Here is a 22,928-nt window from a genome sequence, read left to right as displayed (position 1 = left end):
ATAAATTACTCTGAAGTGTCCCGAGTGCCAGAAGACAGAACGCTTTGTCTGCCCATGGACTGCATTTCACATACTTTAATTTAGCTGACACATAAAACTCATTTGACATTTCGCAGGTATTTGTGTGGGGCGGGGGCGGGGGGGGGTGCCGCCGGGGACCACTGCGGGGCAGGGTGGGGAGTGGAGGCAGCGGGCAGAGCCAAGGATATCTGGTTCTTGTTGAGGGTTAAGGTATGAAGCCTGGGTAACCCTGGCAACATGAGGTCGTTCCCGAGCAGATTGTTGTCCAAGATGAGTTCCTCCAGGCTCCTGAACGCGCTCAGTCCTTCCAGTGACCTGCAATGACAAAGGCAACAGGAAAAATGATCCTGCACTAAATCAGGGAGGCCATTATGAGCTGAAATAAATATTTTAACCTTCCCTTTCAGGACTGGGAATAGTTTGGGCTTGGTGCCTGTCAGCAAAGTGAATGACAAGAATTAGTAGCAGGAGCTGGGGTGGGGGTGGAGGGGGAGAAGGGGCCGCTCGCACTCACCGCATCCTTCACGCATTGCCAACATGAAGGATGAGGGTCACTTAGTGAGTAGCCAGGATCCAAAACAAAGGGCTTCAGATACGGCCTGCAGGATAAATTTGTCAATGTCTTGTGCCTTCAGGCACCCAGCCTTGGCTGACCCTAACCTCCATTCCCAAGATAAATAACTCTGTCACAGTTCACCTTCATTCCCTGGACACAAATTTAAGTTGTCATCCATCATTCCTGCCCAGAAATATCATACCCCTCTTACAATAATAAATATAACTTCAAGTATCATTTCTTAGCGGTTCTCCTCTGCACAGTCCAGGCAAAGGCAAGGAAGGCTTCCTTTCTCTCCTTTTGCTGCCTTTTACTCCCCAACCCCCCCCCCCCCGCCTCTTTTCTTTACTAATCACTTAATTTGCTTCTGCCCAGTGTCCCTGTGGCTGCCCCCAGAAGGCAAGGCATCTGCAGAAGAACATGATCACTCCAGTCGGAGAGCGCTCTTTTTCTTTCATGATTTTTCTTTTTTTGTTTTCGTTGAGGTGGGGGCGGGGGGGCGGTGATTTAAGGAAGGAGTTGGGGGAATTTCTGTTTCAATACTCCTGACTTGAAGTTACGGTTTTAATTTATGGAAAGTGGATTTCTCACTTTATTTTTGAAAGAAGGGTGGAATGGCAGCAATGTAAGATGTCAAGGCAGTAAATAATCAAGCATCTGAAAGAATTAAGCACCGGCTCAGGGGGAAAAAAAAGTACCAGAAAGGGAAAAAATTGCCTTGTTTTTACACTTAGCTGAAAGTTAACTCTTAACGTTATGGGCTCAGGAGTGTTGAGGGGGGCCGGGGGTGACGGCGGTGAGGGGCAGTTGTGCGCATGTGCTCTCCGGGCCGCTCACAGATGTTCATTGAGGAAAGCCGCCCGGTGGAGGGACTTCCACAGACGCACATACTCCCAGCTCGTTCACCTGCCAGACCCTAGAGTCGTGCTGAGCTTGCACAGGCTGACCGCTGAGCTACGAGTCGACCAGAGGGCGGACTCACACGGGATCTCCTGGCTATTCTATAAAATGTGACGAATCAGGGAGATGCTGTCTACACTATTCATTCATTTACTGATAGCATGTCCATTACAGACCCGCCTGCTAGTGTGTGCAGCACCTGCACAACTGATGTGAGTGTGAACTTTAGCACCAAGGCTCTCTCCGGACAGCTGCATCTCCCTTGTGGGACCTCTGCCCAGCCGACTCCAAAATAGGGAGTCAATGCCAGGGAGGTGTAATGTGCGCTGTGAGTCGCTGAACCCCCGGACTCCACCGTGCCCAGAGCTCCCTCAGCAGGTTCCATTCCTGCCTGATTCACCCCCAGGCCCCACCCCACCCCACCGCCCAGCACCCTGACCACCCCTAACACCTAAGACCAGCACTACCTGCTCCACAGTAGGAAGGTGATACCGCTTAACATTTGAGGGTAAGGGTCAACGGGGTTATTGTGTTTCATTTCTTCCTCATGTATCAGGGAGGCAAAACACAACTCACACACATGGAACTTGGGACTCTGGGACTTTACCTCAGCTCTACCATTTACTTTGAAGTATGAATTTGGGCACATCAATAACCCAGCTGAGCTCCCTCGTTCGTTCTGTGTGGCTTCCAGCTCACAGGATCTTAAAGAATACAAGCAAAACACTAACGTGTCCCTAGCAAATGCTGGTTCCTTTCTTTTCCTTCCCCCTTTCATTCATTGATTTTTCTGGTAGCTGTGACCTTAGAGGGTGTATTAGTGTGTGGGGGGGGTGGGTATGTTCTGGATGCAGGGGGTGGACAGATGAACAAATATGCCAAGGTGTGCAGCCAGTCTGGCTTCTGCAGGGAAACTTCGACCTTTCCTGAAGTTCCTTCCTCCATGGGGGTTAATGAGTGATGATCCGAAAGTGCTTTTCAGGATGAAGAGGCCCTGTTTACCACAGGGGAGTTAAGGCCACCTCCCTTCAGGGCGCATTATGGATGGCTAATAAGTCCTTTGTGCACAAACATCAGTTGGGCTCTGGTCAAAGGCAGCATCCAAATACACATTGTTCCCGAGTTATGTTATGCAAATATAATACTCTTATCATGAGAATCAGCAAATGGTTGGCAACTGGCAAGCAAAAGAAAGTTCCCTTCCAAGAGTGCTTTGGGGGAGGCAAAACACAAAATGACACAGCATGAAGAGGGACAAAGTGGAGAACACCAGAGGGAGTGCCCACAGAGCCGCCTTTCTCAGGGGCAGCCTCGGGGGCAGAGTTCCATTCTGAGTGAGACTTCACAGAAGAGCCAGGCAAGTTGAGGCTCAAATCCCCTGTCACCTGTCTGGTTGTTAAGACTCTTTTTGCCATGTAATGTTATTAGCTGCTCAGTTAAAAGAGAATCGTGTTATGTGGGCGGTTGCTAATTAATAAATCCCTGTCTTCATGTCATCAGTGTAGTGTGCACTTGGTGATTTAATCAGCTAAATTCAGAGCTGAGGGACTGGGGACAGGAGACAGGGTAGTGAAGGGTAAAACTGGAGAGGACAGGATTTCTGGGGCTTGGCTGGCATGCAGAGGCCAATGAACACGTACCTGGGGGATGCTTTATTTTTTGCTTTTTAAAAATCTGACTTCTGTTGTTATGGTTATTGCTGTTTTCATGGAAGGAGTAGAGGAAAGAAATTATTTGCATCAATCTTTGCGTTCACAGCCCTATATACAAGATGCCTGTACAAAGAGGTGTGTGGTCATTAAATAAAATGACAAGACAAACAAGGCTTTAAGGATCCACACAGATCCATGCTGTTTAATGGGGCAGCTACAAGGAAAGATGACGGGTCTGCAGTTTCTCTGCTATCACCTTCTGTGTGGACAGCAAAGTGCACCCCAGACCCAAGAGCTCTGGTACAGGGGGTGACTGTCACTTGAGAGTTACTCCTCCCCAGCCTGGTTTGCAGTCTGCAGATAGACGTTTGAGGGCTGGGCTGGGCTGGGCTGGGCAGGCAAGGCAGACCTGTCTGCCGTGGACAGGGGCTTGGAGCGGGAGGGCAAGGCTTCACCCACTAGCTTGGCACAGGGAGCTGGAGAGAGGTCCTCCCAGCCGAGTAAAGAGACGCCAAGGGCAGGGAGGCAGACCCGGGTGTGTGCGGTTTGCCCTGTGGCAGGTGGTTTGTCCTGGGGGGGGGGGGGGGGTGGAGGGAATGTAATAAGCACCTTGGAAGCCCATCGCAGGCTGCCTGCCTCCCACTTCCCCAGCAGGAAAGCTGCCCGTGATCTCACCCACAGGTACCATCTAGGTTACCTCACACACAGGGCTCTCAGGCTGGGCTCCCCCAGGAGCCGCTGTGGCTGCTGGGAGAGTCCCAGTGCCTTTTCCAAAGTCATATCAAAATGACAAAACATCACAATGCATTCAGCTCTAGCGGATTCAAACAGAGAGAACTTTTAAGTTTCCACTGTAATTAACCCTATCCTCGTTAAGATAATTATGATCAAGCTTCCTGTCACAGTTAATATCCCAGCATCATTGCCCGTGGCTCACACTCTGCCCTCATTAGCTTATAAAAACAGCGGCACTAACCAGGCTGCCACAGCCCTTCCAAGATAGGCCTGTGGTTGTGAGCTGCTAAGGAGGGGCCTCAGGAAGGGCAGCAGGCCCCACAAAGGGGTGGCTGCTTGAACCCCAAACTCTTATGCTCCTGGGTGGGCTCACACTCAGTGGCCTCCATTCTATTCCCAAAAGTTAGCCACTTGTCAGAACGGGGAAGGAGAAGGGCCAGGACCAAAGCAGAGCCGGTAGCTTTGGGATAGATGAACTACTAAACCATAGGAACCCCTTCCTGCCCTTTACCCAGCAAAAGCCCAGCCAGAAAAATCACCAGAGGACACCTCCAGGACAACTCCCTCCATTCAAGAACTGCCAGTCTTATTCCTGGGGTATAAGCTGTGGTAAAAATTAGATCCCTCTTTTCTCAGCTCCCAGCCTATTCCAAGGATGACGCTTCTGCCTAGCATGACACAGGCAAGGATTGCGGACACAGTTAACCACAGACCCTAAGAAGAAACGTCTCTGTGAAACCATAGCTGGCCTCAAACCCAGAACCAAAGGTCAGGATGTTCTCAAACCAATTAAGAAAAATAAGATGTGAACTAATATCTTTACCTACCCACTCTACCATATCTATCCAGGTACCCATATCCATATTTTTATAACTGATAAAATGGGGAGGCTGTGGAAATTCGAGAGGACCTACTCTGTCTGTCTGCCATTCACCACGCTGACTAGTCCTGTAGACCTGCCAGGAATGGCCAGAGCCTGCTCTGTTAATGGTCTTTCAGCATGACTTCCATCTGCCCGGGCCCTAACAAAAAGGAATCTCAAGGAACCTCCATAATACCTGGAAAGTTGTCAAATGCACAGTGAGGGCTCAATACCCCTTTGCCAACTGACTACTGCTCAGCCCAGAGCCTAGGAGCTGCTCAGAGAAAAGCTGACAGTAGGATCCCAAGGGCAGGGCAAAGAGCACGCCTCAGGGCAACCCCCAGGAACTAGGAGGGCAAGCCCTACATTTTCCCGTTCCTTCAGAGTCCAGAATACCTCCCTCTATTCACCCTGAGGCCAGCATCTATGACCAGGCAGAAGTGACATCCAGTGAGTCTGCACCCAGACACCAGAACTGGTTATTAAACTATTTAATCGCTTCTTTTTTAAAAAATGAACATTTTATTTATTTCTTTCACAGAGAGAGACACAACGAGAGAGGGAACACGAGCAGGGGGAGTGGGAGAGGGAGAAGCGGGCTTCCCGCGGAGCAGGGAGCCCGATGCGGGGCTCGATCCCCGGACCCTGGGATCATGACCTGAGCCAAACGCAGATACTCAACTGAATGAACCACCCAGGCGCCCCTATTTAAATACTTCTTTACCAGTTGGAAATAATTGCAGCTCTGAGTATCCTGAGTGCTCCTCCTGTTACCCCGGCCCCTCCTTGGAGTCAACCCCGCAACTAAGTGGTTAATGCCCCCCACAGCATGGAGCCTCTAAGGACCCTGCTCCAGCCAGGATCTTTCTGACTGATCAGTGTATCTGTTAAATAACTTAAATATCACCCTTGAGAGCAGAACACCAACTCTCGTACCTCTCTTATGAGCCCTGCGATGCCAAGGGCGGAGCCTGGCACACAGCAGGTCCTTGGGAAATGGGCGCAGACTGACTGACCAACAGAGGCCATGACCAAAGCTATGAGGACAGGACAGGCAACAAAGAGTTATATGCAGCGCATGAAAGAAGATAAAAGAAAGGGACAACTGTGATATGACTGCTTACATCCCAGAAACTGGCCCAGTGGCAGCATCTTAGAAAATACCATTAATCCAACCACATGAGAGATATTCTTTCTTTCTGTCATAAAATTCTTTTTATAGCCCATGTAAATGGTTATATATATCTAGAGTATATTACTAGAGATAGCATATTATATATTATATAGTATATACTACAGTATATTACTAGACAGTACTACATGTACAGTTGGATCTATATATTTTCTACATATTTTTCTGTCACTCAGGTCACTGAGCCAGGGCTAGATGTCCAACTAATAATATAAATCAGCTAGTCTGCTTGGTAAGTATATTAATAGGGGATGAACGTGTCTGAAACAGATGAATGTGAAAGAGGCTCATGGCTATGTAGGCAGTGTATACTGACACCATACAACCGTATATCATATGGAATTTGTCAATGTCACCCCAAAGCCCTATCAAGTTCCCTGTCAGGATGGAAGATTCCTGAGCTGCACAGAATACAATTCAACACCTAGCATAAGAGTCTAAGACCAGCCAAAAATCCAAGGTAGTTGACTAGGTGTTTGTTAACTCTAAGTAGGTTCAAGTCTGAGGCCGTCACGCACCATACCTAAATAATACTAAGAAAACTGTTACATATGATCCCTAAAGAATTATGGAGAATGCGTAAGGTGCTAGAAGCCCAGAACTGGGTACCAAATAACTGCAGTTATTTGAAAAGGGAAATAAGATTCCTCACACTTTGGATTCATAAACTCATAGACTTATGATATTCCAGTCAGGAACTGGTATTTGTTTGCCTTAGGACAATGTAAATCATGTTTCTGGTCATGTTACCCTTTTTACTTTTACTACCAGGAAGCTCAGAGATAAACTGTGACTCAGATGTAAAAAGGTAACACCCCATAGTTTCTATATCTGCTTTCTAACTTCACAGTTGAGGCTTTTTTTTTTTTTTACAACATTTATATTTTATTTTTCTATATGTTGTTTTTTTGTGTTTTTTTTTTATTAGTTCTAAATAAGCTAGTTCAAATCCTTTGTAAAATGAAACAGGAGATATAGACATACAAATTTAATATAGCATTCAGTATCAAACAGGCAGTTTCTGTACGTTAAGAAAAAGTTCTGCGAGACCAGCTATTAATGTGGACAGTTGACTAGGAATAAAGATATATATTGTATCCATATTTCAAAAAGGCTTTGAAATGATTCCAATGATATCCTTGTGACATGAGAGCAAACAATGAGCTAGAAAATGACAACTTTAGGTAGAGTCATAACTGGTTCAAAAATATACGTGAAGAATACCAATTAATGGCCCAGCTTGCTCCGGGGAAAGGTTCTGGGGACTTTGTTCCTCTTTTTTGCCAATGACTTCATTAAGGACATGTTCATCACATTTATGGAGTTCAAGACTCAAGAAAGCTATTCAAGAAGATACAGTAGGATCCAAAATGATCCTGTTGTTTCAGCCCAACAAGACGAAACTTCCCATTACTTAATGTAAAGACCTGAATATAGATTTAAAGCCCAACTACCCCAAAGTACCTATTTGAAGAAAAAAAAAAGGCAGATGTAAATTGGGGAAAACCTTTGCAATCTCTCTAACAATCTAAGATTTAACATCCTTAATATTAAAAGAGCTTTTGAAAAGCATTAAGGGAAAGCTGAAAGTCCTAAGAGAAAAACAAAAGACATGGAAAGAAAATACACAAGGAATGTATATGGTCAATAATGGAAAGGTGGGGTAATATTTCATCTTCATTGGGAATCTAAAACATTCAAATTAAACAAGATATTTTTATTTAACTAGCAAATACATTGTTTCCTTAAATGTTAGCACAGTCTTGTTGAAGTAACAGACCAACACAACACTAATGGAAGAGTGAAACTGTTATACCCTTTCTGAATGGCATTTTATATTAAAAGTCTTAGAAATGAAAAAAAAAAGAAAAAGAAAAAGAAGTCTTAAAAATGATCACCTTTCATCAAGTCCAATAATTTATTCAATAAATATCAAAGAAGTGTTCATGGTTTAAGTACATTCACTATAGCATTATTTATAGTAACAATGTAAACATGCTTATATGCCCAATGATAGATGATTACAGAAAGCTCAATATATCTGTATAATGAAATACCATGCCATAGTTAAAAATGATATTATAGACATATATCTACTGACCCAATAAAATTATCATGCCATCTATTTAAGTACCTAAAGTTATAATGCATATATAATCTCATGCATGAAAATTAAGTCATCTATGTCTCCCCTCCATTCCCTGCACAAATTTTAATTTGTACCATGTTTTCCATGGTGATGGTTAAGAGTCATTAAAGTAGTCTGATGTTTCTAGTTTATAAACTACTGTTAATATACAATCATGTACATAGGGACTTTATGACAAATATATAAATATGCATGTACACCTCAATCCATACATGTATTTATATATCTGCATACTGATACAGTGATCCCAGATATACACCACTAACTTCTGAGTAATGGTTATTTATAGGGTGTTTTTCTTCTCTTTTAATGTTTTCACCAGTTACTAGATTTTCTGTGATAAGTATTTTATAATTAGAAAAAAAACTCCAGTAACTATTACTTTAAATAAAAGAACTCCCCAAACACGAGATGGGGGAGCCTTGGATAAAAAAAGTGTGTATAAAGGAGATATGAATCAGCAGAGTGGGGCTGCCTCCACAGAAGCAAATCTGATCCTACTCTACTGGCCCTTAAGTGACTCCACCTGGAGCTTTGTTTCAATTCTGAGTGCCAGACTCAAAGGGGCATCAGTACTCAGAAATACCATAGAAAGAGACCAACCAGCTGGTGAAGGGTGTTAAGAAACAGTGATGGAGACAGTCAAAATTATTTAACCAAAAGCAGAAGAGACTTCATTGTTTCAAAGTACTCAGTCTCTGGCATTCTAGAAGGCAGAATCAGAAACTATTTGGAGAAAATAATATAAGTTGGAAGGAGAGGGCTTGAATCAATTTTTAAAAACTTACAAAAACAGAGAGCTGCTCACCAAAGGATTGAGCTGCCTTCTGAGTATATGTACTTGATCAGAGGCTAGAGTTATGGAGAATGTTTAGAAGAGATTTCTGCATGGAAGATGAGATTTGGTGACTCTAATATTCTACTCAGATTCTGTGCCTATCAAACTGGAGCTCCTTCCTTTGTAAGTAAGGTTTACAAAGACTGCCAAGAGCTGCTTCTTCCCTGCCAGACAGCCTCGTGGAAATAGGGCAGCAGAGAGTTCTAGCTCTGTCATTCTCTATCACACTAAACTCTGTGCCTTTTTCTGGTCCTCTCACTCGGACTTTGTAAAGCTTCTTTAATGCTTCCTTAACTATGGGGATACCTCCATAATTAAAAGGCACATGTCAACACACTGGCCTCTTATAGCCTGTAAACCAGTGTCAAAGCTGCAGTTCTAAAATATGGCCTGTCATGGTTTTCTTCATAGACTCATAGACTTTGAATTCCAGGGAAATTTTAGGGTGTTCCATCCTCCACAGAAGGTGACTAATGATTAGAGAGGTAAAGTGGCTTACCTGAAAGCATATATAGTATCCAAGCCATGTTTAGAACCTTTGGACATAGAGTGCAATGCTCCCTCAACTGAACTATGCTAATGCACCTGCAAATAATTTCTAGTTGAGATCTAGAAATGGAAATTAACCATTGCCACATCCTTTATCCACTGTGTATAGCTTTGTGATCCATTCCTTGTATGTCCTCAATCATACTGATCAAATGAGATGGTCTTCAAATTCCTTTGTCTTTTATCTACACTCCCTTCTGACCCTCCTAGAATAATCCCCTGAAGAACTAATTCTTATTTTATTTATTTATTTATTATTTATTTATTTATTTATTATTTTTTAATGGGGCACTTCATGAGATGAAGTATGCTTTAGGTAGAGCTGGGTTGAAATTCACCAGCTAACAGTCTCCAGTTGGCATGTACCTCTATAGCTCATTCATTCATTTCACTTCATTCATTCATTCACAAAAAGGTACTGAGCGCCAATCCTGTGCCCAGTACTTTGCTAGTCTCTGGGGCTGCAAAGAGGACTGTGGCATGCTCCCCGATTTTAAGCAACGGATGTAGGCAGGGAAAGAGTTATCAGATAGTGCAGGGTAATGGGTTAGATTGGGATGATCAACAATACTCCAAGAAGGGGGAGGTTTCAAAAAGGAAGTGGGCTTGAGCAAAGTCTCAATCCAATTGAATTCTAATTCTGTGAGCCTCTTCTTACACTTTATGCCAAATTTGGTGGCAAAGGCACCTAAGAAGAAGAGATAATTGATCCTGGCATTCAAGCAGTTGCCATTTCAAAAAGCTAACCTAGCGCAAGAAAGCACGTGTGTGATATGCACTTCCGGCATGGCAGGTTCTCAGTGAGCACCTACATCCGGGGCTACAAAGGATGCACAAGTCTCTGAGCCTGCTCCCAGTGTTTTTATCATATATGGGAACAGCAAAAAAAATTGGATTTCAAGTGAGGAGGAGAAATCATAGAGGACTGCACATTATTAAGCAGCGTGGGCAAAATGGGTTCTAGAAGTGGAGAGGAAAGAAATGAGGGGGGCAGGGGTCACCATTTTCGGCGCACGCCTCGCCTGTTTGTCCCTAAGTTATTTTAGCAAGTGAGTCCCTACGGACAGAGGTGAGAACCAGGTACCTTCCCTAGAAACATGCTGAATGCCTCCATATCTTGCTGCCATCACTCTGCCCATCTGGCTGTCCTCCATGCCTCTCAGTGAATCTTTCCTGCATTTCTCCCACCCTGGTGATAGGGTTTGGTCTGGGCTTTGACTATGTCTCTAAAATTATTTTGATTCACGGCTTGAGATTTTACAAAACCACACATGCACGCATGGAGCCTGTGGCCTTGGGATCTTGTTTGTTTTTAAGAGTCTAAGAGTGAGTTTGTTTGGCGGGTTCTATAAATGGGGGTTTTCTTTACTAGAGAGATGTAAGGGAGTGGACATGGTGTGCTGCAGCCGCGGTATGTGTGCACGTCGCCATGGGGCGGAATTCAGCGCCGGGTGGGGGAGGCGCCCACAGCCATTGGGCAAACATATGTTGGGCCAAGAACACAGCTCTTCAACCTCATGAACTGTTTGCTTGAAAGATAACAGTGTCTCTTCCACACAAGCCTTTCACCACCCTCCATAAAGGGAATTTTTAATTCAACAGATGGTGTCTACTCATTGCAAACCAACCAGAAAGGGAGACATTTACATGGCTGTGCCTCAAGGCCTTAGGGACCCAGAGGGGCCCTAATCAAATACTTGCCCAAAGACCAGCTCCCCATGGGCAGGGCCCCCTGGAATGGAATCAGGCCAGGAACATCAGCAAGAATATGCCAACTACTGATTCTGTGAGGTCCCAGTTGGCTGAAAAAGGTGAAAACATGTTTTCTGTCCCAGACTACAAGATAGCTTTATATCTCCTGAAGGAAAGAAGGGCCCGGGTGATATGGTGACCTCCAAAGGTGGCTCACTACTGGAGCCATTTCCCTTCTTTCCAAACAGCCCTACCTCTGTGCTTTGCAAAACCTTTCAAAGAACAACTTTGTTAGGTTTGCAGTCCATTTCATATAATGGCACATTCTGGCCCCAAAGACCCACACCTAACAGAAGTAACAGTTTTAGGGACAAAAAAGATCAAATGCTTGCAGATGTGCAGCAGGATGAACAGGAGATTTTCCTCAGACTCAACAAAGTTTCTTTCATCCCCATTCTGCCTCTTTGGTTACTTGACTGCTGCTCTTGGGGGTAGAATGCCATGGTGAGGTTTTCACAAAGAATGTGGTGTTTGAATGGAGACTACCTTGTCAACTCACTGAAGCCAAACACAAATGTGGTAAATAGACACACAAAGTAAGACCACTGAATCTGGGCACATGATCTCTGTTTTCAAGTTCCGGATGTAATTTTCTCATCTATTACAGTGGGAGAAAAATCCCTGACCTATGCACTTTGCAGTTATTGGAATAGGGAGGGCATGAGATAAGGTATCTAAAAGCAAGCCTAGGTAGATCAGGATTTTTGATATTTAAAAGATTGTTTTTGAAAAACAAAAAAAAAGTGTGTATTTTATTTTCAAAAGAGGTAATTAGTTAACCTCAGATAAAGAAGCATGTAGTTAAAGCTCCTAAAGATAGACTAACATGTATTCAGAATCATCGGACGACATAAGGAAATGCCAGCTTATGAGAACCTCTGTCTGAAGAATGACCAGGGACCCTGATTCTTGCCCTGGTCACTACCTTCCTGCAGTCAAAATCCTTGCCCTGCTCTAGGCCTCACTTAACTCTTTTGTAAACTGGGGAGGCTGGACTCAGTTATCTTAGATGTCTGCTCATGTGCTAACATTCTCTGCTCTAAAGTGGTTTGCAGGAAAAAAAAACTCCCAAATCAAGCTAAAGTTTTATCCTTGCCTTAGTTATGCCATCACTCAGTAAAAAGTTGAGCATAAATGTAGCTGGCCATCCTCAATCTTCACATGGCCAAAAAGATGGAGGTTGGAGGGTAGCAGGGGGGAGGGGGAGAGTTTCAAGTCTCAAGTATGAAATCTGATTAACAAAATATTCTGGGAGGGAAAAGTTGGGGGAGAAAAAAACTCTCCCTCTGCCCCCTGCATTTTTTTTTTCATCTTTCCTAGCATCTGAGACTAGAGAGTGACAGGCTAAGTGACACAGTGCTCAGAGGGCAAAAGATAAATGTTTGATGAATTGGCCATTGGTAGGGAAGTGATGGGCTTTCTATGTGCATAATGGCCGAGCTGCCTTTCCATGCCGATCGTCTGCCAAGATAAGAAGCCATAATGAATGGACCTTGAGATGCCCTGGACAGAAGGAGTTTTAATTTGACTGGTCTTAGTAACATTAATTTTAAAAAGAAGAAAATGGCAGAAGGAAGAGGAGAACAATTTGGAGAGACCAGAAAGACTGAAAATTACATATATCCAGAGTGGACACTAACCACTGGTTTTTCCACTCCTTGTGCTAGCCAGGTCAGCAGAGGAAGAAATTGATTTTGTTACATCTATAAATCATCATAAAGCCTTTATGTGCCCAATATTGTGCAGAGACACTTGAGATACGCAAATTAAATGGCCCGGCTAAACAGAAAAGTACTTTAATAAGTATGGGATGGATTATTCATTCGTTCATTTATTCGTCCTTCAATGAGTATTTACTGAGCACCTCTTATCCAGGCCTAGGGTGAATGGAACAGGTCTGCTCCCACCTGTGTGGAGCCTGATGGGCTAGGATTTTCTAGCAAAGTGAGAAATACTCTCCTGGCTCAAGAACTCCTACTTTGCTAGATGCTCTCCTCCAGGGGGCCACGCCTGAAAGCCTTGGACACCTCCTACCCCCAGGTAGCTCATTTCCCATTTCCATGTTCATACCCCGATTTGGGTCCCCTTGGCTTCACCAAGTTTACTAGATAGTTTCCATCAGAACGACACATTGCTTAATGAAAACACCACGATAGCATTCTGGTGCCTAGAGCAGAGTCAATCTAACCAGGGCCAAACAGGAGAAAAGAGGCTCATTTTAGCCCTAGGAAAACTCTAGCTATGCCCCAAATTAAATTACCTTGTGGACCTTGTTGGTTCACTTTTTTTCTTTCATATGCAAAACTTGGACTTGGAGCAGATGATTTGCTCCATCTTTTCATTGACATTATTTGAGGGGTTGTATGGCTCAGACACTCTGTTAGGCCTAGGAGGGCAAATACAATTAAGACATAATCCCATCCTCAAGGGGCCCACGGTCTCATGAAACAAGGGCAAAAACACAGTTAAAACACACTGAGGTTTAAGTGCTCCTTCTGCCTTCAAGTGACCATAAAAGATCTCTAAGGTCCCATCTAATATCCAAATGTCCTAAGATTAGAGCCCTAACCTCCATTTTTTCCTTTGATTTTTAAGACAAAGTATAGAATTACAAAGGAGTTTGGTTATCCAAGCATTTTAATGGTCATTTTCCATGATACCATGCATTTCCCAGTGTTAGGAGAAAGGATCCTATGCAAAATGCAACATTAAAAATGGCCCCCCCCCCCGCCCCCTGCCTCTGAGGGTATACATTTTTCCATGACTGCAAAAGAAAAGTCACTCATTACTAAGCAGCTCAGTGAAGCTCACACTATTGGAGAATATAAAGTTTTATGAGCAGGTCTCTCCTTCTCTCTCTGGGTGTAAGTGAGAAAGTGAGTGAGAGAGAAAGCTGGAGAGGTCTGGCTCAGGAGCCCAGGGTGAATTATAGACTGCCGCTCAAGATTCACAGCTCTTCGTGGTAGGAGGTTAATATTCTCACATGTCATTAGGTCTGCTGGCTCTCCTGATGGTTCATTGAAGCAGGCAGCAAATTATTTCCTCATGCTGCCGAGGACAGCACACTTCAAAGCAAGGGAACTCAGGTCAGGATAGGCCTCCGGGTGGATTAATGACTTGGGATCACCAGGGGTTGTCTAGAGGTAAGAATGGGCCTGAAGCTTTTGACAGCGCTACCTTTTTGATCCATCTTGACCTCGCTTTCAAGCCAGACCTCCAGATTTTATTCCTATCACCTTCTAAGGACCTGCCAAGACCTGCGGGAAGACAGAGGAACCTGTCTGGTCATTTTATCTTCACCTGAAATGCCTCCACCTGCCCTCTGCTGTGGTACATCTCACCGACGGTTCCAGGTGGAGCTCACACCCTACCTTCTTGGAGGACTTTTCAGCCTGTCCTGGACCTGGCTGGCCATGGCTGGAGTCCACACCCAAAGCCTTCTACTCTGCACTTTCCTTCCATCACTGATCCACAGATTTGGTCTGCTCACCTATGGTCCTACGTGTCTTACTCTTGTCTCCTTGGCAATTAATTAAGCTACAGGACCACAAAGAACCCTCCTTTCATCTCCCATAGTGATGGCTAAGTAGGAAAAGAGGAAAACCTACCCACCCTGGATATAGGCTCAAATCCTGATCCTGTCTCCTTTCCAGAAGAAAGGGCCAAAAAGAGCCCCAGAAATGTTTATAATACAGACTCATGGATTTGTTTGTTTATACAAGTAACTTGGGAAATATGACTTCAGTCCCAGCTCACCCAATCACTGTATATGAACAGGCCCCTTCATTTCCCTCTCTGAACCTCAGATTCCTCCAGAGTGGAATAACGGGGGTGACCATATCAGTGTGTCTAGAAGGGTGGCTTATGGAGCACATGTATCAGAATCTCCTGAGATACTTATCAAAAGTTGAGGGGCACCTGGGTGGCTCAGTCGGTTAAGCATCCAACTCTTTATTTTGGCTCAGGTCGTGATCTCAGGGTCATGGGATTGAGCCCCATATTGGGCTCCATGCTCAGCAGGGAGTCTCCTTGAGGATTCTCTCTCTCCCTCTGCTCTTCCACCACTCCCTCTCTCCCTCTCTCTCTCAAATAAATAAATTTTTACAAGTTCAGATGCCAAGATCCACCCCTGACTTACAAATCACTCTCTTTGTAGGTGGGATCTGGATATCTCCAGTTAATTCCCCACATCACTTCTATGCATGACAAAGTGTGAGAGCCACTGAGGGTCCCCAATTCAAACACCTTCAGGGGCCAGTCAGGTGACCCGCTGTATTTCAATAAATCCAAGGTTATTTTATGTATTAGCAAGAGAGAAAAACCACTGTCAATTAAAAATGACCCAATGTTTCCTACCTTAGAATGCCTCAGGAACTCTCTTCCTTTCTTACACCCTGCTTGTGGCTTTGCAAGAAACATATTCATAAATCAAGTTTGTTACTCTAATACTTGCTTTATGCTATCAAGTGTATGCCCTTTCTGCATGCACAATAATTTTGTCTTTCAATGCCAAATCACAGTGAATTCTTAAGTGGCATGTGAGTTATCGAAAAGGTATATAAGTCAACTGGACTGAAAATACTAGTAACTGTAACCAAGCCAGAAGGTGCAATGAAAACATGCCCACCACAATGGCCTCCTGGCTGACAATTTTAAGAAGCCATCCACTTTGAGATGGAGTCAGAGATGTTGAGATGTGGGTGGGGAGGGAGAAATATGCACTTTAGAGATGCCGAAACACAGAAAATGCAGAGAAGACAATAAGGAGCAGTGAGGACTGAGGGACTCAAAGCGTGTGCTCCACCTGAAGGTCCCGGAATTAATACTTGGGTTGTCCACACACACAGTGCTGGGCTGCACTTGGCCCATGGGAGGATGATTATATAATTTGTTGTCTCAACAGGAGCACCTCCCAGAATAAAGGGGGGGGGCGATATTATTACTCATTATCCCTGAAAATAGGCTTTAACTTGAATTGTCCTGGGCAGACAGGGACAGAAGTTACCCTACCCATGAGCCAGCAAACAGCAATCCCTGGGTAATACGATCACTAGAACCCAATTAATTCTAACATTTAGGTCTGGAGCATCTTGCATCGATTGAAACTGTTTTTCACTCTAGGTCTTTTAAAATCCCTGGAGGTCTGGTGTTTTTACGTCTTCAGCACCCCTACCTCCCCAACAACCACCTTGTACTTACCGACAACTGTCCCTTCCCAATGAGACGGGCCTGTGCTTCCCCCCCGAGAGAACACTGCAGACCACCACAGAGATTCCTACAACTGTTTGAAGGGATTCCATCAGCGGTCCTCCACCGGGGGTGACTTTGGCCCCCTGGAGGGCATTTGTCAAAGTCTGAAGACATTGCTGGTGGTCATGATTGGGTGTGGCTACTGTCATCCAGTAGGTGGAGGCCAGGCGTGCTTGAACCATCCCGCAACATACAGGACCACCCCAACGACAAAACGTTATCTGACCCAAAGTGTCCTTAGTGCTGAGGTTGGGAGACCCTAGATTACGGGAAGGATAATGCTTTTGCTCCCTCACTGTGGGGTGAGCCTCTCTCCTTCCTTCTCACTCTCAACCTGTCCTGCAAGCCCTCCTTGACAGCGGAAGGTTAGAGCCAAATCCTGCTGGCCCAATTCCTGACCTGGGAAGGAGTCTCTACGGTGAAGGAAGAGAGGGCACAGCTGTCAGTCTCCATGAGGAAAGTAATAGGACTTTTCCGGTTTCATGGGAGCAGACAAAACTGACAGACTGTGTGACTTTTCCCTTCCTCAACATCACAAGAAAGTGACAACAAACATATCAAGCAAGTTGGAGGTTGCAGCTTGTTAGTGCTCAGAAGTCCTGAACTTCTCAGATGCGTGCACCCTTAGAAGATGTGTGCACTTCTTGGAAAGCCAGGGTGGCCCAGGAAGAAAACACTCCGCGCCGATGGGCTTGTCCCAGGCTCGGGCCACGTCCTGCTCTGACGTTTCAGATGTACCCCAATGCAGCCGTCTGAGCGTGGGCAGGGAAGTCCCCCTCATCACCCCCAATGGACTCCTTTTTCCATGGGGAAGCAGCAGCCAGGCTGGATGTACAGCAGGGAAACACCGATCCCCGCCCCTGAGAGAATGGGGAATCCTGAAGGTAACGGCAGAGCAAGGCAGAGTGTGGAGAGAGAAAACAGGAGCACTGATTCAGGACCAAGGACAGGACATGAGGTGCTAGGGCCTCGAAACCAGGCCAGGAATACTTCCTGTATGAGTTTTCCCAAGGGCTCTCCTACAACAAAGCACCAAAAACCAGTTGGCTTAGAACAACAGACATTTGTCTTGCAGTTCTGGAGGCTAGAAGTCAAAGGGTCAGTCAGCAGGTGCTAGGGAAGGATGTGTTCCAGGCCTCTCTCCCAGCAGGGGTCCTGTGTGTGGGTCTGTCTCTTCACATGGCATTCTTCTTATAAGGATACAAATCATATGGGACTCGGGACCCACCCTCCTCTAGTATGATCTCACTTTACCTTAATTACCTCTACAACACTATTTCCAAGTAAGTTCATCCTCTGAGGTACTAAGGATTAGAACTTCAACATATGAATTTGGGGAAGGGGGAGACAAGGTTCAACCCATAATGCCTAAGTGAAACCAGTTCCATAAAGAGTGCCAAGGTTCTCACTGGTGCCCACGGAGGTGATACCATGAGGGGGAGACTCCGTGGGTGGCTATTTGAGCCAGGCCCTGAGAACTCACAATCCTAAGCACTGAGGGGGGGGGGGGGTCAGCCCCAAACTCCTCAAACCATATTTATTCTCACTCTCCTTCCCAAGGCTTCACACAATCATCATTCAGAATACATAAATATAGCACACTATTTATCTAAAGTTCACACTTGCATCCATCTTCACTCTGTGAGCCATAGCCACAAACCTAGAGGTAAATGAACAATGCTGGTGTGAAGTCAATATTCAAAAAAGGTTCAGTCCCTTCTCAGCCCCAATGATGATGTCACAAAACCAGGATATTATAGAAGGGAATCTTAAGCATTCATTCAGAAAACTGTGACTTTCAATCAAAGCAACACTTTAAGACTAGTTTCCTGATCCTTGGCCAAAATTAGAGGAGAGGCAAGGGATCAAAGGCCACTGGATTGACATCAAAGGAAAAGAGGGATTGAGCAAAACCACCTACCAAAATAAATAAACCAGATTAACAAATCAGAGTAGATGGGGGCTACTCAGTGTAGGGGCAGTGAGCACCACACCCTTCAGGAGCAATCAAGAATCATGGTCACGAGTCAGAAATCAACAACATCGAAGGGAAAGAGTCAACATATATTTTAAGAGAATGATTGCAGTTGCTTTTATTTGAAGTACTAGACAGTTGCCGCATTCAAATTGTTTATAATTCTTATGGAGAGACAAGATGTCAACATGTGGAAATTAAACAATACAAGATTCAAGAAGTAACTCAAGATAACAAGAGAACTGTCACAAAGTGCTATATGATTATATGCCAAATAAATATAGAAAAAAAGTGCTCCAAGAACTCGGAGGGAATGATCCACTTTAAGCTAGAAGTCCAGGAATGATACTCTCAAAGATGTATTTTCTGAAAAGAGGCTTCAAATTATAAAAGTGTATGCTGTGTAGTCTCTTTAAGAACACAGAGGAGTGGGTAACCTTCATTCCAAAGACAGTTAATATTATTTAATGATAAAAGACAAAGGGTAAAATGTGCTTAAGTTGGATTCCTCATTCTTAAATAATGCCAAAATAATGGAATATTAGGATTGAGTGTCAATGGTGTGGGCAGGAACTTCTAAGAATGACTCCCACTGGCCCCTTCTTCTGGTATGCATGTCCTTGGGTAATCCCCTCTGCCTGAATGTGGGCTGGACCTCATGCCTTAATGACTTGCTTCCAAGGAATAGAATAAGGTAAAGCGATGGGCTCTCCCTTCTAAGATAAGGTTACGAAGAGACTGTGAATTCCATCTTGCTGGAGCTCTCTCTCTTCCTTAGAAGCTAGCTGCCGTGTATTGAGCTGCCTGTGGAGAGTCCCATGTAGCAAGGAACCGAGGGAGACCTCTGGCCGCCCACCATGAAAATGAGGCCTCAGTCCAACATCCTGTGAGGAAATGAATCCCACCAACAAACCATGTGAATGAGCTTAGAAATGGATCCTCCCCAGTCGAGCCCGAGAGGATAACAATCCTACCTGGCATCTTCGTTGCAGCCCCTGTGAAAGACCCTGGGTTAAGCCACATCTAGACTTCAGACCCACAGAAACTGTGGTAAATAATATTTGTTAAACTGGGGGATGATTTGTTATGAGGCAATAGATCACTAACACAAATGGCAAGATGTTGATGCACCTATTTCCCTCATCTGCCAACTAAGACCTTCTCCATCCTCCTAATAAGAGAATATCAGAACTAACTGAGATAAGGAGATGAAGGAGAACAAAGGAAAACAAAAAATACTTAGACATGAGAAGGGGTTGTACGTCAGATTCTAGGTGCCAGACACTTTACATATATGACTGAAAAGACACAAGCCAAACACCAGGTGATCTGGGCCCCAAACCTTCCCTGGTAGCCTGTTCGAGAGCAAGTGGATATTTAAACCTTGTGTCCGGTGGTCTGGCCTTCTGAAATGGAGCTGGGCTACTCTAGGTCAGGTCTCCCAGCACTAAAAATGTTGAAAGCGCCATGACCCAGACCACTGAGCACCACTCGTGGATCCAGAGACAGGAGTCTTGATTCCGCCATGCAGGCTTTCATTCTGGGGCCGCTCACATAAAAGCTTAGGCAGGAGCCTAAGCTGATGAATGAGAAGGTTCAATGACATGCACGCAGATCCTTCAGTCAAAGTGCAATGGTCTGCAGCAATTTTGGGGTTCTCTAAGCTGAACTGCTGTCTACTTCACTATATTTCTGAAGAGTACACTTTGGACCCTGGAAGGGACAGAGGTTAACCAGCACTATCTGCAGGGAGTCTGTCTTTGTACATGTGGAGTTCCCAGAAATAAAATTTCAGGTGAAGATTCAAAAGCAAGTCGTTTATTTGAGAGGTGATTACACAAAGCACCAGAAAATGAAAGCAGAAAGGGAAAGAAAGAAACGATGCATCATGAGATAGGTTACTGCTGGGGTCAAATGGGGCTCAACCCCTCTTTAGGGCAAGGATCAGTAAACTTTTTATGTTGGTGGCCAGATAATAAATATGCTGGGATCTGAGGGCCATATGATCTCTGCCACAACTCCTCTGTGTGAGAGTAGACAGATAACACACAAATAGATGGATATTAAATAAGTATACAAATGAAGGCATAAAAATGTTCCAGTAAAACTTTATTTCCAAAAACAGGCCAGATAAGGCCCTTGGCCCAACGCTGCTCTAGACTAATATGGGCTGCTGGGTGGATCACTTCTCAGTGCTATATCAAATGAGGGGGCAGGGAACAGAGATATTTATCTACCTCGGTAGCTGAGGGCTGAGCCGGCTCCAGTATCCTGAGAAAAGTTGTAGGTGCCTACAGTTGGAAGCCGTGAAATTGGTGTGCACCGGAATGGTGAGTGCCAAAGCCATATGGACAGGACATCCAGAGCTACGCAGACCCTCTCCCAGCCTAATCCGTTCTTTACGAGGAGGGGAAGAGGGTGGTAACAGAAAGGGAGAGAGAAGCAAACAAAGAGGCCCTCCCTTGATGTGGTGCGGACTGTCAACGCCACTCTTCTTCTTCCCTCCCTCCCCTTCCCTCTCCCTGCCCCACTGGACTTTGACGGGAACTATCACAGTGAGGGGCCAGCAGGTAGAGTTCTCCAGTGACACAGTTTACCTATTGCCCCAGCTATGCCCTAACCGCAGCCCCACCACATCAAGGCCTCACCTCCTTAGTACACCCAGAGACTACTTCATCCTTCAAGAGGTGTTTCCCTTGTGTGGAGTTTTTGTTTGTTGTTTTGTTTTAATTGAAATTAAAGTGTCCTTTTGTTGGATGAGAAAAAGATGGAGAAAATCAGTAGAAGAGATTGTGCAGCTACCCAAAGTCTATGGTCTCCAGGCCCACCCCATCCTCGTGGAGAGGGAGAGAAACCATGCTTCCTCTCCTCTACACCCCAGTTGGAGTCAAAGCAAAAGAAAAAAATTAAATTAAATCATCTTATTATGTAATTGGGACTAGGCCTTAGGCTGCCGCAGTAAAGAAGGGATTAAGGGCAGAGCCACCTGGGCAGCCATTCTCCTGGGTCCCATTACCACCCCCCTCATTCCTTTTTATAGCCAACAGATTAAAATGCAAGCCTGGCAATCTTTGATCTTTCACTTGCTGACACAAATCCTTTCAAGCTTCCAACATTTTCTGCTGAGGTAATTAGTACTAATTAAAAGGTTTCCAACAGTCTTTGCTACTTTTTTTTTTTTTCTCCTGTGTGCCTCCCCCTGGTTCCCCTCCCCAAAAGAAATTGCTTTTACAAGTACCTTCTATCCCTGAAACATGGGCATCCCTCACTTTCTTCTTTATCTGACTTGGCCAGATCAAGTAGATTAGTGACTTCATTATTCCGAATACAAAGCCAGACAACAGGTTTTTACTATCGCTCCTGACCTGTTGAGAGCGCATGGGCTTATATTCAGAAACAAGCGTCTTGGCTTATATGAAGAGACAGTCCAATTATGCAGGAAAGTCGCCATGCAGTGTCGTCTTCTGCCCAAGGAAGGACACCATTTAGTGACGAAGTGTTTCACTCCAGGGTCTCTCTGTCTGTCTGTCTGTCTCTCTCTCTCTCTCTCTCTCTCACACACACACACACACACGTGTGCGCACACGTACTGCTTCACTGCTCAAACTGACAAGTTGCAAAACTTGCCTCCCAGCTTGCTTTGTTTCCATGTTTCCTCTTTGTTTGGAGAGGTTACAGGGCAGGAAAAATCCATTATCCTGGACTATTTACAGGATAATATCAAAAAAAAAATTAAAGGATCATCTTAAAGTTACAAAAAAAATACTTGGAGAGAAACATGTGCATGCATGTGCACGCACACGCACACGCATGCACACTGAGCCATGGATTCAAATTTCCAATAAGCAAACAATCCCTACAGTCTTCCCTTGGCTCTTTGCCATGGCAATGGGGGCATGGAAGCTCTGGTGATGTTGCTGAGCTGGAAGCCCCACCCTGGAGCAAGTGTAGTGGTGACTGGAGCTTCTGACACACACCATGGCCTGCAACCACTTCTCACTACCAAGAGGCCAGTGCTGCAAACCCTGGTGGGCAGGACTGCGTCCCATCAAAGAGGGAACCTGGCACGGACTAAGGGCTGTAGCCATCTGGGATGCTCTCTGCTCCTCACCTGCCACTTAGCAAAAGTGAATGTGGAAAGGGTAGGTGATACTTAATCCCACAGAATCCCTTTCTTACAGATGTGAAAACTGACACTGGGAGGGGGTGCTTCTTAACAAAAGGCTGATGTCTGCTTTCCCGAGCACTGTTCTTACATGCAGCGCTCAGCCATATCAGCCTGCTGACCTGGAGAGGCAGGTGTGAAACCTGCTCCACTTGCCCCATGAAGGTCCAAAGGTCCTAAGGTCCAAGGGGCGGCCCATTTGCGCAAGGGCACAGATTAGCTCACAGGTATCTCTCCAGGGCTCCTCCGCCCATCCTGGATAGGGGGGTTGAGACAGCCCCTCCCACACCCTTCATGCTGGCATTCAGCATTTTCAGGATGTAAGAAATGAC

At 45.1% G+C, this 22,928-nt stretch overlaps 1 protein-coding gene across 5 annotated transcripts in view; it reads right to left on the bottom strand.

Annotated features, from left to right (window-relative positions):
* Positions 1-22,928, bottom strand: part of LRMDA (leucine rich melanocyte differentiation associated) — a 1,116,706-nt gene that overhangs the window by 513,311 nt on the left and 580,467 nt on the right. For all 5 annotated transcript variants that reach the window (XM_027597158.1, XM_027597159.1, XM_027597161.1 and 2 more), the window contains exon 3: positions 210-336. In XM_027597158.1, coding sequence (XP_027452959.1) covers positions 210-336 — 127 coding nt within the window. The remainder of the gene's footprint in view (positions 1-209; positions 337-22,928) is intronic.

This window comes from Zalophus californianus, chromosome 15 (assembly GCF_009762305.2).
Source record: "Zalophus californianus isolate mZalCal1 chromosome 15, mZalCal1.pri.v2, whole genome shotgun sequence".
Classification (NCBI taxonomy): Eukaryota; Metazoa; Chordata; class Mammalia; order Carnivora; family Otariidae; genus Zalophus; species Zalophus californianus.
The sequence above is the reverse complement of the archived record's forward strand: the minus strand, read 5'-3'. Positions and strand labels throughout refer to the sequence as shown.